Source organism: Erithacus rubecula (assembly GCF_903797595.1).
Source record: "Erithacus rubecula genome assembly, chromosome: 4".
In the NCBI taxonomy this organism is placed as follows: domain Eukaryota; kingdom Metazoa; phylum Chordata; class Aves; order Passeriformes; family Muscicapidae; genus Erithacus; species Erithacus rubecula.
Genome location: NC_136686.1, coordinates 15,312,609 through 15,328,249, shown reverse-complemented (window position 1 = coordinate 15,328,249; position 15,641 = coordinate 15,312,609). Strand labels below are relative to the sequence as shown.

The following is a 15,641-nucleotide window of genomic DNA, read 5'->3' as shown; positions in this document are numbered from 1 at the left end:
CTTTCAAATAGGCATACTCTTGTCAGAAATCTATGTAAGAGAAAGAAAAACAGTTCCTTTAATAATGAAAAAGGTGGAATCCTGCCTCATTTGCTTCTACCGGGCTGACATTTATTCAGGGGTTGACCTTTCCAGAGACTTCCACCCTGGCTAGAGTTTGGCAGCTGCACTGCCAGGGTCTGTGTGCAGTAACATGGCCAGGGTCTAAATCAGCAAATCAGTCATTTTCCTGATGACAATGGGGCTATCTTGTTCCAAAATAATAAAAGTCCTTTATTTATGTTGTGTGCTTTGAAGCATCTGTGACAAGTGGAGCAGCACCCAAACGGCTACAGAGACCCAACCAAACCATACAGCAGCCACAAAACTGCCCCAACTCATGCACACGTTGTTGTCCAAACCTCCAGCTCCTGGATCACAGCTCGTGCTGCCCCCAGATGAGGCCACCCACCTCCCTCATGTCGTTGTCCAGGCCGATGTGCTCCGAGTGCTGCCGCAGGCGGTCCTTCCTCCGCTGTGTGCTGGTGCTGCGGCTGGCCCAGCGGCTGGAAATCAGGGAGAAGACACGTGTGAGCAGAAAAAAAGCACAAGGGGAAGCCTGGGTGGGTCATGAGCTGAAGGACATCCAAGGGATCTGCAGCAAAAGAAGGGAAAGGCCAAGCTTGGACCTTGCAGTGAAGGTGGGTGTGAGCTGGTGCCTGACCTCTGCCCGGGAGGTGACAGATCAGCACTCACCCAAGGGACACAAATTCTGATGCAAATGCACCCAGCTAGGTTTTACAGAGAGCTCCTGGTACCTGAAACACAGGTAATGCCACAGCATTGAGGCCATCACTAGGTAAGTCACCGTACTTGGTTACCCAACATCACTGCTGCATTTGATGAGGTTTGACAAGAACGGTGTCTTTCCCAAAAAACAAAATACAATAGTTTATTTTGAGTAACAACTTCTACAATTTTTCCTCTTTTGTGAGAAGCGCTACTTCTCCTTTCTCCACTTTCTGTGGTGCTTCCAGGAATTATTTGAGACAAACTTCTCATTGCAATTTTAACAACTGCAACCTATATCTACAGGTTATAAACAATACTGATGTTCCTGGGATTAGTCATGTTGCTATTTTCACCTTATCTTTTTTGGTTTTGCATCCAGTTTCTAAGTACTATAGAAAGTCTGGGTTTTTTTCCACCTGTTCATGTACGTCCAGTTGAATTTTTCCTCTCTCCACACAGGTAGTATTGGTGAGGACAGCAGTCTCCAGATCCCAAACCCATGTATTTCTGTGTGCAACCCAAACAGAAGAATATACAAATAAAATTTGGGATCTAATTGTTTGGGCAAGGAGTTTCAGTGGGAGACACAGGCTGATGAATGGTGAGGAGGAAACTCCTGCACAGAGCTGGACCAGTTCTGACACACTGGGCAAAACACTGGGGGTGTTTAGGGAGGGGAATCTGACCCAAGAGGAGGGAGGTGACCAAAAAAGGCCTCTTCTTCCAGAGAGAGGGACTTTGCAAATGTGTACATAACTATCTTCACCAGTTCTTTCAGAGTCAACCAAAGACTGAATTTTGGCTCACCACACAGATAGAAAGGGAAAAAAAAGCCACAGGAACTGTTGTTTTAAAAGTCAAACTCAATTTCCATTGTACCTCACAAATAACATCAAGAAAACAAGTACAAAGGAAGAAATCTGGGTCTGCATGTAATGATGGTTCATCACCTCAGTATCCCATATGACAACACATTTATTTTTAAAGCAGCTTTTTTTTGTGGCCTCAAGTCTCTGCTAACATAACAAAACAGCCCAATAGGTGTCTGCACAGCAAATGCTGATACCTTCTCAGAGGAACACATCACTGACATAAGTGTCTTTGCACCTCCACAGAAGTCTCAAAAATGTACAGCCTCTGAGTTTAATAAGTCACCATTTCAAATTATTTTTTTTCAGAAGCAACAGCCAAAGCCTTGTTATATGACTAAGAGAGGGAAAATAAACCCCTACATTTTAATAATCCCAACAAACATAAATGCCACAGAAAAACACACTGTTGAACAGAGGATAGCAGATACTAATGTGACTTTAGCCACTTGGCTCTGGAGACCTTCCACTTATTGCAAACCAGGACCACCTTTATATTTAACAGAACAGAATGTGAATAAAACATTGTAAATTTAAATTATAGATCAAATATTATTACCCCATATCACAGTTTTCTGCTCCAATTCATATGGCTATTTTCTGAATTCTAGACAGAGCTTGGATCCATCTCCACTTGCATTTCTACATTTACTGGGAGATGAAAGAACTGTTTTAAGTGTCCTTTAAGGGAAAACATCTCACCATAGGTGAAAGCAGACTGAAAGCCACAAAATAATTACAAAATAATACACAACCATTAAAGCATTTTCAGTTCGTTCCTGCTCTGTACTTCATCTGGGAGATGGCACAGAGCATTTTCCAGATTATTAATCAGAACTATCTGAATGTTTAATTCATACAAAAGTGAAGATCATTGGATGTTTATGAACAAAAAGGACTGCTGCTCATTAGCTGGAGCAATTACACACAGTGAGCTGCATGTTCCCTCTTTCCCAAACTCCAAGTAGAGGAAGAGGAGCTGTTGAGTTGCTGGGTGAGGTCTGTGCATTCGGATGCTGCCCTGAATCTCTCTGCAGGGTTTTGTGAAGATCTAACAGCAGATAAATAGGCTTAAGCAGCTAAATCTTTTAAAGCTTTTTCTTTACTGGGCCACATAGAATTTCCCCAAAACAATGCTTTAGTATTACAATAACCATTCCTTCTCCTCACAGTGACTTTTAAATAGCTCTTCCTCTCCCTGCAATCACTTGAAGTGATTTTAAGGGGGATAAAGCCCCAGTGGTCACACCAAATCCCTGTAGCTGCTGAAATCCTGTGTGGGTACCTCTGCTGGCCCTGTCATCAGCTGCTGCTCTCTTCACACCTCAGCCCAGGTGCTGCCAAAGCAGCAAGGAAAGCTGTTCTCCCTCCAGCAATCCTCTGCTTGTTGTCAGCCCTTAGACTTCGGTTTTTCAGATACTCACTGCTGCCTGTGTCCCCACTCTCCTTATCATGAGGAGATGAAGCCCTCCTGCTGCTCAGCCTGGATGCTGCCCAAGGGCTCCCTGACCCCAAAAATGCTTTCTCCCCTCTAGTTTTTTGCAGGCAGGGCCATAAACATGGACTACTGGCATGTTTCAGTTATTCCTCTCAGTGGAGGCATTGCTACAAGCACCAGGTCTCTGGGGATGGAGCAGATGCAGCTGGGGTGTGGTGTTGCAGGGAGCCCAGGGACAAGCTGCCTTCATGGAGAAGGGAGAAGAGGCTCATCTCAGTGTGCCTGCCTGTATCTAACTCCCATATGCACAGATGAATGCTCCTCACCTCCAGGGACTGCAGAAAAGCAGTGATATTTCAGAGGAGGGACCAGGGAGGACTGCTCAGTTCAACATATGGAAATGAAGTAAGGCACCTCCAACAAAGACCTTTGGAACAAAGGCAGTCAAGTCAGTATCCCCAACAAGTATAGGAAGAGGTTTGCAGAGGTTGGAGGCAATGTTATGGTGACATTTGAAACATCCCAAGTTAAGTATCATTTTTTACATTTCTGTAATAAAAGAGGCAAGGCAGTCAGCAGCAAAACTGCACTGTCAGAAACAGTCTAACAAAAAAGCACCTGCACCAGGCACTGGCCAAGCTGCACTGCAACCATGTGTACACATCTCTTTCTTCTCTTACCTTCTCCCCAGCCCCCCTTTTTAAAGCTCCCTGGAGAAATGCAGAAATTATGTCTTCCCAAATCAGACATGGGTGCAGTGGGCAAGATTTATACTGTAAAACATGAACATGCCACTAGAGAACTTCTTTCTCAGATGGATTTAACCAATATTGCCACCACCATAAAAATCACGATTGTAATTTACAATCCATTTACAGTGATAACAGACAGAAAAGAAGACAAATGCACTTGTTTACAGGACAGAATCTAAATTTCCTCATATACACCATCTCATGAGGCAGGCTGCTGCTTGGGTCTGCAGGTCATGACAATCCCCATTCTACCTATGTATGTCCACCAAAGGAGTTATCTGAGTTTCTGCATTCACAAATTAGCAGGCAGCTGTACCACAGCCTCCACCAAACCCCCCTAAAGCATGCACACATTAAACACACACAGTCTGCACATGCAAATTCTTTGGGCTCAGATGTAGTTTGTGGAACTACACAGAGATTTCAAGTCCGATACATGTCAGACCAAAGAAGAAAAGGAATGTTGAAACTGAGCTCCACCTGATCATGGATGGGCTGACAGGGGAGAGGATCCACAGTGTGAATCTGCTCCACAAACACTGCTCCATAGTAAGTAGAATGAAGGCTTAGATGGAGACTTATGCACCTTTTCCATCTCTGCCATAAGGTGGAATAGGAGAGCTTTGAAATTGCTCATTGGGTGGACAAAAATTAGTAAAATGCCTTAAAGAGAGTGGCCTTGCACTGATAGGCTTTTTCATCAGTTTATATGAGAAGAATTGCTATTAAAGGTGGCACACACAGCTGTCATCCTCTGCAAGGAAGAGCTGCAGTGAATTGCCAGCATCACCTCTTAAGCCTTGAGGAACCACTGTCCTATGAGGTGTTTGATTTGCAAGTCCCTTGAGACAGGAGCACTATTCAGGGCAGAGCAAATGGAATAGTGGATGCAAAGATTCAATGCCCATTTCCCCCGTCAGCTTTAATTCTGCACAGCTATGTTAAAATGACATATTAACTCAAAGAAGTTAATTGCACTTTTCCTGCCTTGCACCAGTTGAGCAGAGGATGAAGAGCTCACGAGACTCATCAGGTTCCAAGTCCCCACAGCACATACTTCCAAAACCATTTTTAAATACAGTTTATCAGTCACACTTTGTTTAGAAAATGAATGTATTTGAGTAAAAATGGTTCATATTTTCATTGCATCCATCAGTGGTTTGCCAGACTAGGTTACCTGAAGTGTAGTAACTGCTTGTTTCAGATTTTCTTATGTAAAAGGTGAGCTTTTACTACTCACAAAATTTAAATAACCTCAATGCTGTGCTTGGATGGCTCATTGCTGACTCATTTCATGTCACCTAGATGTGCTGCAGAGATTCCACTCTATATTACTTGCAATTGTTTGGCTTGATTAAAAAAGAAGATACCTTCATTTAACTCAGCTTTAAAACAGTACCCCCACAGATGGGGGTAGTAAAAGGCCATATAATATGAAGCACTCATTAAAAGAGAAAGACCATTTGGCATACGAAAAATAATTTAGTTAAAACCAGAACAAATTCTGTCATTACACAGGGATACATCAACCCCTTAGTGTTATATATTCATCATATTTCCTCTAAAATCATTATCTGATGTTAAATGCTAGCAACAATCAAACTGGAATCCAGTTTAAAAATGAGAACCATAGCCCCAGGCAGATAAACCCTGCACAGCTGCCAACCTGAAGGAGGGGGCTGAAGAAGAAAGTCACAGGACAGTGCCTATACAAGTCATGTCATAAAATGGAGCACAAAAATGAACCAATTCTATACACTCTTACTGCATGGGTTTTGTAAACAAATACTGACACATTGGTCAGATCAGCAAAACACAGCTCAGAAACAATGCCTGGAAAAAGCCAACAAATAACTTCTGAAATCTGCACCATGGGTAAGAGCAACACATCACTCAGAAAAAGCCTGAGGTGAGAGGCCAAGAACAGTGAGATCGCTTGAAGATTTGGACTGTGCCCTGCTTTGGGGACTGCTGCAGGAAAGGCAGGGGACAGAGGACAGACAAAAGCACAAGGCTCACAGGAAGCTGGGATGCAAGTGAGAGGGCTCAGGTGATAGAAGTGGCCAGGGCAGGAAAGAGGAGACAGGCTGGGCAGGAATGTAAGCAAGGAGGGAAGCAGGGTTCCAACAAAGAAGTGGGGGGGGAAAGCAGGCCTAAAGAGAGAGGAAGGCAAAAAAAGTGAAATTACAGCCATTTTGTAAATGTGTAAAAAGTAAACCCTTCTTTTGAAGACAAAACAACAACAAAAAAAACCCCATTCAGTTGTTCTTTGAAGGCATTCAATACAAATTGCCAGAATGCAAATATACCCCCATACTTGGGAATCACTGTTTTGCTCTGCAACATTTAATCTAATTTATCAAGCTTCTTAGTACAAATTAAGTTACAGGGTAATCAATTAGATTGAAAACAGCTTGTTTCATTGTTTTAATTTTGCACTGTAAGCATATTCCCCCTAATTTAACAATTAGCTAATCAAAAACCATGAAGTGTTTATTTAGCTAGCCTTTTTGTCATTCAAATTCCACTCCTGCTAATGTACCAGCCAGTGGAGTCCCAGCTACAATTTTAAAGCCTGGCAGAAAATACACACAGGGAAGTAGGGAACACAGAGAAGCCACAGTGTGGTGCTGGGGTTTGAGTAAGGAAATGAGGGCTCTGGAAACCAGAGCTCTTTTCCAGAATAACAGACAAATAGCCTCAGGGACTGCAGTCTGTTTCCTCCTGGGATGTTTTCTAGGGGGACTTCTGCAGAACCAGTGCTTCACATGGTTAGAGCAGCGTGGAGGGGATGCTTCTGTACCCAGAGGAAGCTGCAGCTGCTCTCTGCTGATTCAGAAGGTTTTCCCATGGTGTGGGGGAGGTATCAAAGGCAAGGAGCACACAGGGAGCCCCTCAAGTGGGACACTGCTGGCTGATGGGAAGGAGGACAGAACTGGGTGGGCTGTTTTGGTTTGGGTTTAGTTTAAATCACATGTAGGATCTAGAACTGAAACTAGAAGTGCTTGTTGTCTGCATTGTATTTGTGATGCACAAATCACAATATTACATGAACTGATAGAGGTATATTCAGTGCTCCTCCTGCTTACAGGAAGGGAACAGCTAGATAACATTATGAACTCTGGTTATATATTTGTCAGTTTATCAGCCCAGAAAGGGAAGCAATAAATCCCTGATTGCTGGCCTCTGAGGACATGTTCTCATTAAAACAGCTTTGAATTGGTTTATTTGCTACTGTCCAGCAGCAATTGACTGTAATAAGGGAATTATTCCCCATTTCCCATAAATATGCTTCCATACAAAATTCAGAACAAAATTTTCTATGTAAAACTGAAGCTTACAAAAATAATTCTCACTTACACAGCAATATCCTTTGCATTAATTTTATAATATAAGCACACAACAGCTACACCTGAAGAGTCTGGAAATGTAGCTGGAATGTCCTCTTACCTCATACCCACAAGCAAAGCTCCAGCCTGTAAGTAAAAAGTATCTCCAAGAATCATAAACTGGGAAATTCAAATTAATGGAAGATTATACTTCAATTCTGTGGTCAGAAAAGTCATGCTGCATTTGCAGAAAGCATGGAGAAGCTCTTGTATACATGGGGGTAAAAACAGCAGAATTACATGTCCTAAATGGGAGAGAAAGTCATCTCAGCTGCTCACATGAAAACTAGGAAAAAGAAAGACATTAACAGATGGTCTTGAGATTTTCCAATTACAAGGCTTTTTGGCAATGTACAACTGGAGGAATTCCAAACATTTGTCACTTTGACATCGCTTTGTGGTAAGTAATGGGATTTTGGTATTTACAAATTCTGAAACATGCTGCAATCTAAATGAATATTATCACTCAAGGAATTAAAGTCATCTTAGAACAGGTATCAGTCCAATAGAAGCAAATCTCAAAGGACACAAGGAAAACTGGTTTTAAGTGATGCTTATTCATAGATTCATCAAGACTTTGCAATAGAGACAGAAGATTTAACAACTTTAGGCAGGCTGGGCACACTCACACTGTTGCTGACACTGTAGAACTGAAACCCACCCAAAAGGATAACAGGAAGACTGCTAAACACAGCATCTCACAAGAAAAGAAATGCTCCATTCCTCAAAGGACCATTACCCATATAATTCTGTCTCTGTTTGCAGGAAGACTGAAAGCAAAAGAACTTGGAAATACACGTTCTTCCTTGTTGGTTGGTCCTGGGTTTTTTAAAATTTCATTTGAGGAACTCCATTTCTTTAAAATTCAGTGCTTAAGGATATCTTATTTTATCATTTGCAATTCTTATTCATAGCAGGTTATTAAAAAGGGCTTAGCTAGCATTAGTATGCACAAAAGGTGTATAAATAGAACTGAGGGGGCACTTCATGCAGAAGCTCAGAGCAGTGTGTGTGCATGCATGTCTGAAACAAGAGGTAGCTTTAACATTAGGACAACTGTAGCCTTTGAAGCTCTTGGATTTGCCTGTGCTCCCACATTTTGACTTCCAGAAACTAAAAGTGAGGGCTTCAGCTGACAGTTTAATGAGTTTGTGATCAACAATGCACAAATATTTGACTTTTGAAGAGAGAGAAGCTCCTCATTCATGAGTTTTGAAGGAAGAAAGATTGAAAATAAAGGAACTCACAGCACTTTGTATTATAACTGTGAAGTGTATCAGTGCTCCAGGTTCCCATGTTACATTAGGTAAATAAACCATGTAATAGCATGCTCAATTCCACAGCTACAAATACACCAACCCTCTTAACAAAGTGCACCACAGAACCTTATCAGACTCAAAAAAGAAACCCAGGTACAGAACCACACACTTTCCATCCTCATCAAGTTAGTCTTCCAGGGAATTCCAATGAGGCAACTGAAAGAGAGCTATAAAAATCTCTGGGTGGTACAAAAACAGCTAAAAAAAAAAAAAGGAGTGGACACTAATTTCATTTCACATGGTGGTGTGAAAGTTTCAACACCAAAATTTCTTTCAGAATCTGAATGTTGGCGGGAGTTCCCAAATTACTGTATTCAGTGCAAAATAGCCAAACAATTAATCTGAAACTCATAAGACCAATTACAAAACAAAAACTATGCTTGAGAAGACAGAGCACTTAGCATTCAACAGAAAACAGCAGTGAGGAACAGAGCTAACACTTCCTGACATTACCCAAACTATGGTTATATTTTCAAAAGTCACAGCCCATAAAAAACAGAAACAGAAACAGCTGTTGGGTTCATTAAACTGGTCATATGCCATCCAAAATTAGGACTTCTGTTCAATGATGTGAACTATTTGTATGAGAAACCTGTTCATAAATCCAGAAAACAAAACCTGTGCTTACTTGTTATTGGTGGGTCCCGTTGCCAAGACATCTGACTGCAGCTTTGGGAAAAAGCCTTGCTCATATTTCCCCTGGCCAATCTTCATGTCGAGCAGGTGAGGGTGGATGGCCGTGTGGTCAATCTTCATCAGGCGCTGCTCGATGGACTGGGCTGCAGGGACAGTCACGGATGAGACACCGCGCTGCCACAGCAGCAGTGCCCATGCCACACCCTGGAACCCTCTAGGAACTTAAACAGAGACCTTAGACACAGAAATCTGCCACTCACAGAGGTGAGGAGACGCTTGTGCTGCAGGTTTTGCTTTAAGTTTCTTTACCCGACACAAGGAGCACTGGCGCAAGCAAGTTAGCTGGTAAGCAAGCAGGTGTTCACAGGAGCCTACGAGATGTGTTAGGGACTGGAGAGCAGTGCAATCTTTCCCTGAAATCCCTTGCTTGGTTTGTTTCTTCTTCAGCAGAACAGAGATCTCTAAGGCCAGCTGCAACCCCTGTGGGACTGGGCACCTTGCTTAGCCCCAGACAGGTTCCCTGGGCAGATGCATGGCAGGGGGACACCTGAGTTCTGCAAACATCTGGGACTATAATGATCCTCCTCCTGAAATTAGATATGCCTTTACTGGATGGCAGGCCTTCAAAAAGCACAGCTAACTGTAGCAAGGCCTCAGCAGCATCCAGAGGAGGAGTAGATTCTTGGAAACAGAGAAGGCTATGGCAAGATGGGAGAGAGCTCCCAGGAATCTCAGCTCCACTGAGACTAAAGCAGTTCAATCCTTCTCATCAAGGACTTGAGGGTTTCAATCTCAAACCTCAAGCAGAATGAAAATAAAACCTGTCACTCTCTTAACTTGTGAAGAACTTGGGAAAGGAGGTGCACAGGCAAATTCAGCATTTAATTAGCAACTTTAATATTCAACTCTTTCTAGCCCATCCATTAACAGGCAGACCTGTTTTTTCAGCATATCAACAGCTAGTGAATACATATGCAAAATGTGGAAGCTAAATCTGTTTTCCATTTGTTAAGAACAACAGAGAACTAATTTCCTATTTTCTTAAACTGTGATGGGAAAGAAGCTGTCACAAGATTTACATACATTATCATTAGAAACTCAGGAAGTATTTTTTTCCCCTCTAAAAAAATAAAAATCACTTTGTATGGTTCCATTTTGGAGAAAAGGAGTGGGTAGTGTGGGGTCAGAGGATTTGAAGGGTTCTGAAAATAGTTAAACAAACAGGTGCTGGATCAGTGCTGGGGTCACATATACTGTGAATGGTAAATATGAAGGAAAATTGATATTACTATCAGTTTGCTGCTTTTCACAAGACAGAAAATGAGGTTCTGGTGCCACAATATCTGCCAAAACTAGGCGCTGAATAGACAGCTGACCTGCAAATTAGAATTGGGTTTAGACAGAAAAAAAGTTAAACAGACACAGATTTCTATTTCTGACATGTTTATAGCAAGTAAAACCCAGAAGGAGTTAAACCAAAAAAAGACCCATGAGAAATGGGTTCGCCCTAGCTTACTAATACATGTCCCAGCAAATTTAGAAGTATAATTTCCCTGTATTACTGAGAAATTGAATAAATATTTGCACAAGCATGAAATAAAAAATTCAAGTATAATTTGAAAAGGCACCCTGTGACAGTAAAGGAAAAAAATTCCAAGCCTTCAGTACAGTGCATTGTTCATTAACACTGAACATCTATTGCTGGAGGTACTAAATATGCCACACAGGATTATGTCCCCTGCTGCTCTAACCAAATGGTGTAAGGCAAAACAACATTTTTTTATGGCAAGGGGGAGACAGGGCCAGTGGAGCAGACACTAGGGCTCAACTCCTCAGTGTGGCTGGCACTGGTCCCACCACCAGGGTGAAGGAAAGCTCTCCTGGCAATGGAACAGGAACTGCCTGAAATGAGAAACTGTGAACCAGTTCCATTTGGGCTTGGCTTGATTTTATTCAAGGCACCAGCCCAGGAGAGCTCAAAGGGAAGGAAAAGGCTCCTGCTGTTTCTGGTGTTTAACAGCACACTAAAGTTTTTGCTGAGATAAGGACTGAGTCCTCCTCAAGTAACTTTAGGACTTCCTCATCAACTGCAACACTCAGATGACTAAGGACCTATATTTCTTGGTGGCTGACACTGTACTTTTGAATATTTTACCAGCCCATCTGAACGTACCTGCTTCCTTCAAAGTGCTGCATTTCTGGTAGTTGGATGTCCGCAGTGCAGGGGCCCTGACATTGTACAGCCTTATTTTCTCAATTCTGGAGTCAAAAACTCGTAGAAAAGGGTCCTTCTCCTCCCACTGGGACATTATCTTATTGTCTATGAAGGTTGCAAACATCTGTGTTTCGATGAAGTGTGAAAGGAATGGGAGGTAAGGCTCAGGTTGGTCTGAAAGGAAGGAAGCCTGAAATACAGAACAGCTCATTAGTGCCATGTTCCTGCCCAGCCATCCTTCAGCAGAGAACTGACCCAGCAGTCAGCAGGAAGGCTTGGACATGGCTTCCCCCACCACAAAACCACCCCTCAGAGAGCTGTGAATCTACAAAGGGGTTTGGTTCACAACTGTAAGAAATAAGCAGCCAAGGAGGCTTTGTGACAGCTGAAACAAAGGGAATATGGAGTTACTGAAGTAGTGCTCATGCTGCCTGCTTTTTTCAGAGCAACCTAGCAGCTCTCACCCATAATAAACCCTGTGAAATGCATGGCAGACCATCACATGTGCCCCCTTGGCACTTCTGGGCATTGTTGCCTGGGACCATATCACTTATTAAGGTGTCACACATATCAAGGTGTGTACAGTGCTCTTTAGCTGATGCTCTTCTGTGATGTTACACAGGGCAATTAACCAGGAATTTCCAATTAGAATTTACTGTGCCTCTAAGTCTCTAACTGAGCTTTGAAAACCCTAAACTTAACAGCCCATTTTATTGCAGAAACAGTAGCAGAGATTGCCTGAACAACCCCATTCTTTTGAATGCTGCACTGTTTAATGCCTGAAAACAAACAAACTGCTAAAAGCCACGGCAGCAATTTTTTTAAATTAAAAACTGACTCAGATCAGTATTTAGTCTGTTTCTCACTGTTAATCATTTTAATCTTTTCCTTAGAGAACTATCTAAAAAAGATGATGGCTAAGAACACTATCTGCTTCGTAGGGTCACTCAGCAACTGTGCAAGCTTCCCAACATTTCCCATTCCTTTTGCTATCTTCCCATCTCTTTATATCCCAATTTTTAATCTTGAGGGATTTCTTTACCCTCTTATGCATGCACTCGAATAGAGTCATAGCAATACTCTCTAAGTGATAACCTTCTTCAGAACAATGTTACCCATTACCAAAAACCTCTACCATAAGATTAGGAAAAATGAAAGACTAGATTTGCTTTTTTGGCTCAAGTGTGCACCTCTTCCCCCAACAAACAAAAAAAAAAAAAGAAAGACAGGAAAAGAAGTCACTTTGCATTGCTACCCTTCCACCAAGCCCATGGGAGCAGCCCCATGAGCTGAGCAGAAGCCTGCCAGCCTGGTTTGTACAAGCCAGGATGGCTCTGAACAGCTCAGTGGATGTGCTCAGATTTACTCTGGCAGGAGATCTGGCCCCGTGTAATGGAAATGGACAAATCTCTCAGTGAGGCAGATGAGGAGCGGCAGATTAAAGAGCACCTAGGTTATATATACACAAATACAGCCATCCTCCCTCCCCCTTTTAGATGGGGACACGAATACATGGCTATCTTTACTTTGTCAAAGTTTTGCATTTGCTCCCTGTTTGTCAGCCACGACTCCATGTCGGGGGCAGCCTGGATGACGAAAGCCTCGTAGTCCGCGAACATCTGCGTGAAGCGGTTGGCAAAAACCTCGCGGAGCTGCACGTTCAGCTTGTAGTCCCTCAGCTCCAGCTCCTCACATGACAGCTTCCCCTCCTTCTCCTCTGTCAGGGGGCTGCTGATGGTCATTTTCTCCATGGTCACGCCCGTTCTCTTGGCCAGGGCTTGCAGGCGGGCGATGGTCTCGTTGCCTTTCAGCAGCTCGTACATGTTGAGGGCATTGCTGGGGATGTTCCCATTCTTCTTGTCATTCACCAGGTCACTAAGAACCAAGTTCTTGAGTTTGGTGGCGCTGTCGCTGCAGTGCAGGTTGCCTTCTGGAGGGATCCCATACTGCAAGAGAACCTCGGAGATTTCCTGGATGAACTCCAGCTTGTTGGGGAACTGTGGGAATTCCTCCGGCAGTTCGATGAAATGGTTATCGATGTCTACAAAGCACAAGTTTGCCTGAAATACAAACAGAAGTCTCAAAATGGACACCCAGCACTGAACTGCTTCCTCTGTGATATAGCTTTTTTCACCCTTTTTAGCCTTTTGATAAAGGAGAAACTTTCTGTCTCTCTTCCAGACAGAAGGATAAGTGCACATGTATGCAGGACACTTCAGCTGTGTTGTCTAGCCCGTGACATTCCACACTTCAGTAAGGGTGAGGGTCAATTGAATGACAAATAAAGGATCCTGGCCCTCTCCTATTCCCCCAGGACATGAAGACCCCAAACTTTCCACTGCAAAGATTTCATGCACCCTCCCAGAGCAGCCAAGGACACACAACCAAAGAGGTGCAGCACCACTTCTCAGCCCATGTAAATACCCTTTGTGCGAATTACTGCATCCCACAGGCACATTTACTTTACCAGGATCCAACTGCAAGAAGCCTTTGCAGCTGTGCTACCAAGCAATGAGATGTTTAGTGAGGAAAATAATGCTGCTTCAAGCAAAACTACAGGAGAGGGTCTCATGGAAATCCCTTGGGATTATGTCTGAGTACAGCTTGTCCACTAGAGGCCAAGTCTTATTTCCCTACTCCCCTGAGCCCTTGTTTCCATGGAGCCTTTTAATATTGGCAATTCCTCTGCCTGAGACTTAAAGAGAGTGCTCTTAGCTTTGCTATGAATGGAGATGGATCTCAGCCTGTAAGATTAAAGCTAAGTGAAGACATTAATCTAGCAGAGCAGATACTTTTACTAGGAAAGTGTCGATGGAGGGATAGAACCACCCCACAGAAAAAATAATTACATTGCAAATGCACCCTCAGGAATAACAGCAGGATGAAAAACAGTAATTGATCTTCTGAATGGCAGCTTACATCTGAAATTCGCTGTCTGAGTGCACTGAGGAAAATTTTAAACCAGGTCAGACTCCCAAGGTGCTGAGCTCTTATGCTTTTTATCCTGGCATAAAACTGCAGAACAGGAGATGCAGAAAACCCATATGGCAGCAGCAGGTCTTTGTTAGCCTGACTTGGCCATTAGCACAGCTCCTCTGGCTTCTCCCAGGCATGTCTAGTGTTCTTTACTTCTTACCAAATGCCCTAGACTAATCTTCAGATTATGTGAAGATAAATGATTTCTTTTCCTTCATTTTAAAAAAGGTTAATTTTCAGCAGGACAATACATTCCACAGCAAGCATGTTTATAATATACTGGATATTTCAGGGACATGTTTATTAACATTAATCACCTTTCACATAGATACTTTAAAGGGTATTAGGATTAATTCAGGAAAGCAAAGTGTCCCTTCAGCTTTTTCATATTAAATTTAGTCTGTACAAAGAAAAGCATTTCCTCATACAAAATTATTTGCTTTATTTAACTATGCAGCTATTACACAGTTGTGGTATGCCTTTAGCTCAGGGACTGCCTTCTTATCTATCAATATTTCATTTCAAAGGCTTTTTAATTTCAGCTCTGCATATCATTTACAAAATTTGAAAAATGAGATTTGGATTCAGAAAACCCTTAGGGAATTGGTCTCACTTCTCTCTTCAAAAACATCTGATGATTAAAGTTAATGCAGGGAGATTAGTAACCTTAAGACAGCATGATGGCCAGTTGTTGGAATTTTTATCTCTAACAAACAAATGGTTTACATTTAGAGCAAGAGCTTGAAAAGCTAGCCTCTGGCCTGAACAATAAAGGAATGCTGATGTGAACAGCATCACTGCTCGCATGCTGAGGGGACTTTTTTTTATTGTCTAGAGGAATTTGACATTCAAGATCTTCCCTGTTCAATATGTCTTCTTTCCCTCTCCCATCTCCCACAGTTACTTGACCTGTGGTATTCATAAATGCTGGCATTTTTCACTCATTTGTTAAACATCATGGAGGGGGCAGATTCCACCCCACTCTTGCTCTTCTCTCCCTGGTGATATTTGTTATTCCAATGATACTGCAATATCAAATACTGTCACATTTAAATTTTAATTTAAGGAAAATGACAGCTTAATCTGCTACCCAAAAGCATGTGACTAATAATTTTAACAGTTGCAGTATTTATGTAATATTAGCATGGTTTTACTGAGGAGCAGTAGATAACAGCTTTGCTTCCACACCAGTGCAGATGGCATGTGCTTCAGTCACGGTATCCATGAGGTAAAACTTGATCTGCAGTTCCATGCCACCAAGGGTGACTCAGTCACC

General features: G+C 42.5%; 1 protein-coding gene across 6 annotated transcripts in view; it reads right to left on the bottom strand.

Annotated features, from left to right (window-relative positions):
- The window catches only part of DENND5B (DENN domain containing 5B), a 101,172-nt gene that overhangs the window by 21,546 nt on the left and 63,985 nt on the right, over positions 1–15,641 (bottom strand). For 3 of the 6 annotated variants that reach the window (XM_079303418.1, XM_079303421.1, XM_079303419.1), the window contains 5 exons: positions 12,916–13,449; positions 11,348–11,579; positions 10,464–10,550; positions 9,167–9,317; positions 452–545 (listed from right to left, as the gene is read on the bottom strand). In XM_079303418.1, the coding sequence (XP_079159544.1) occupies positions 452–545; positions 9,167–9,317; positions 10,464–10,550; positions 11,348–11,579; positions 12,916–13,449 (1,098 nt within the window). The remainder of the gene's footprint in view (positions 1–451; positions 546–9,166; positions 9,318–10,463; positions 10,551–11,347; positions 11,580–12,915; positions 13,450–15,641) is intronic. The other 3 variants (XM_079303420.1, XM_079303422.1, XM_079303423.1) reach the window with 1 other exon arrangement.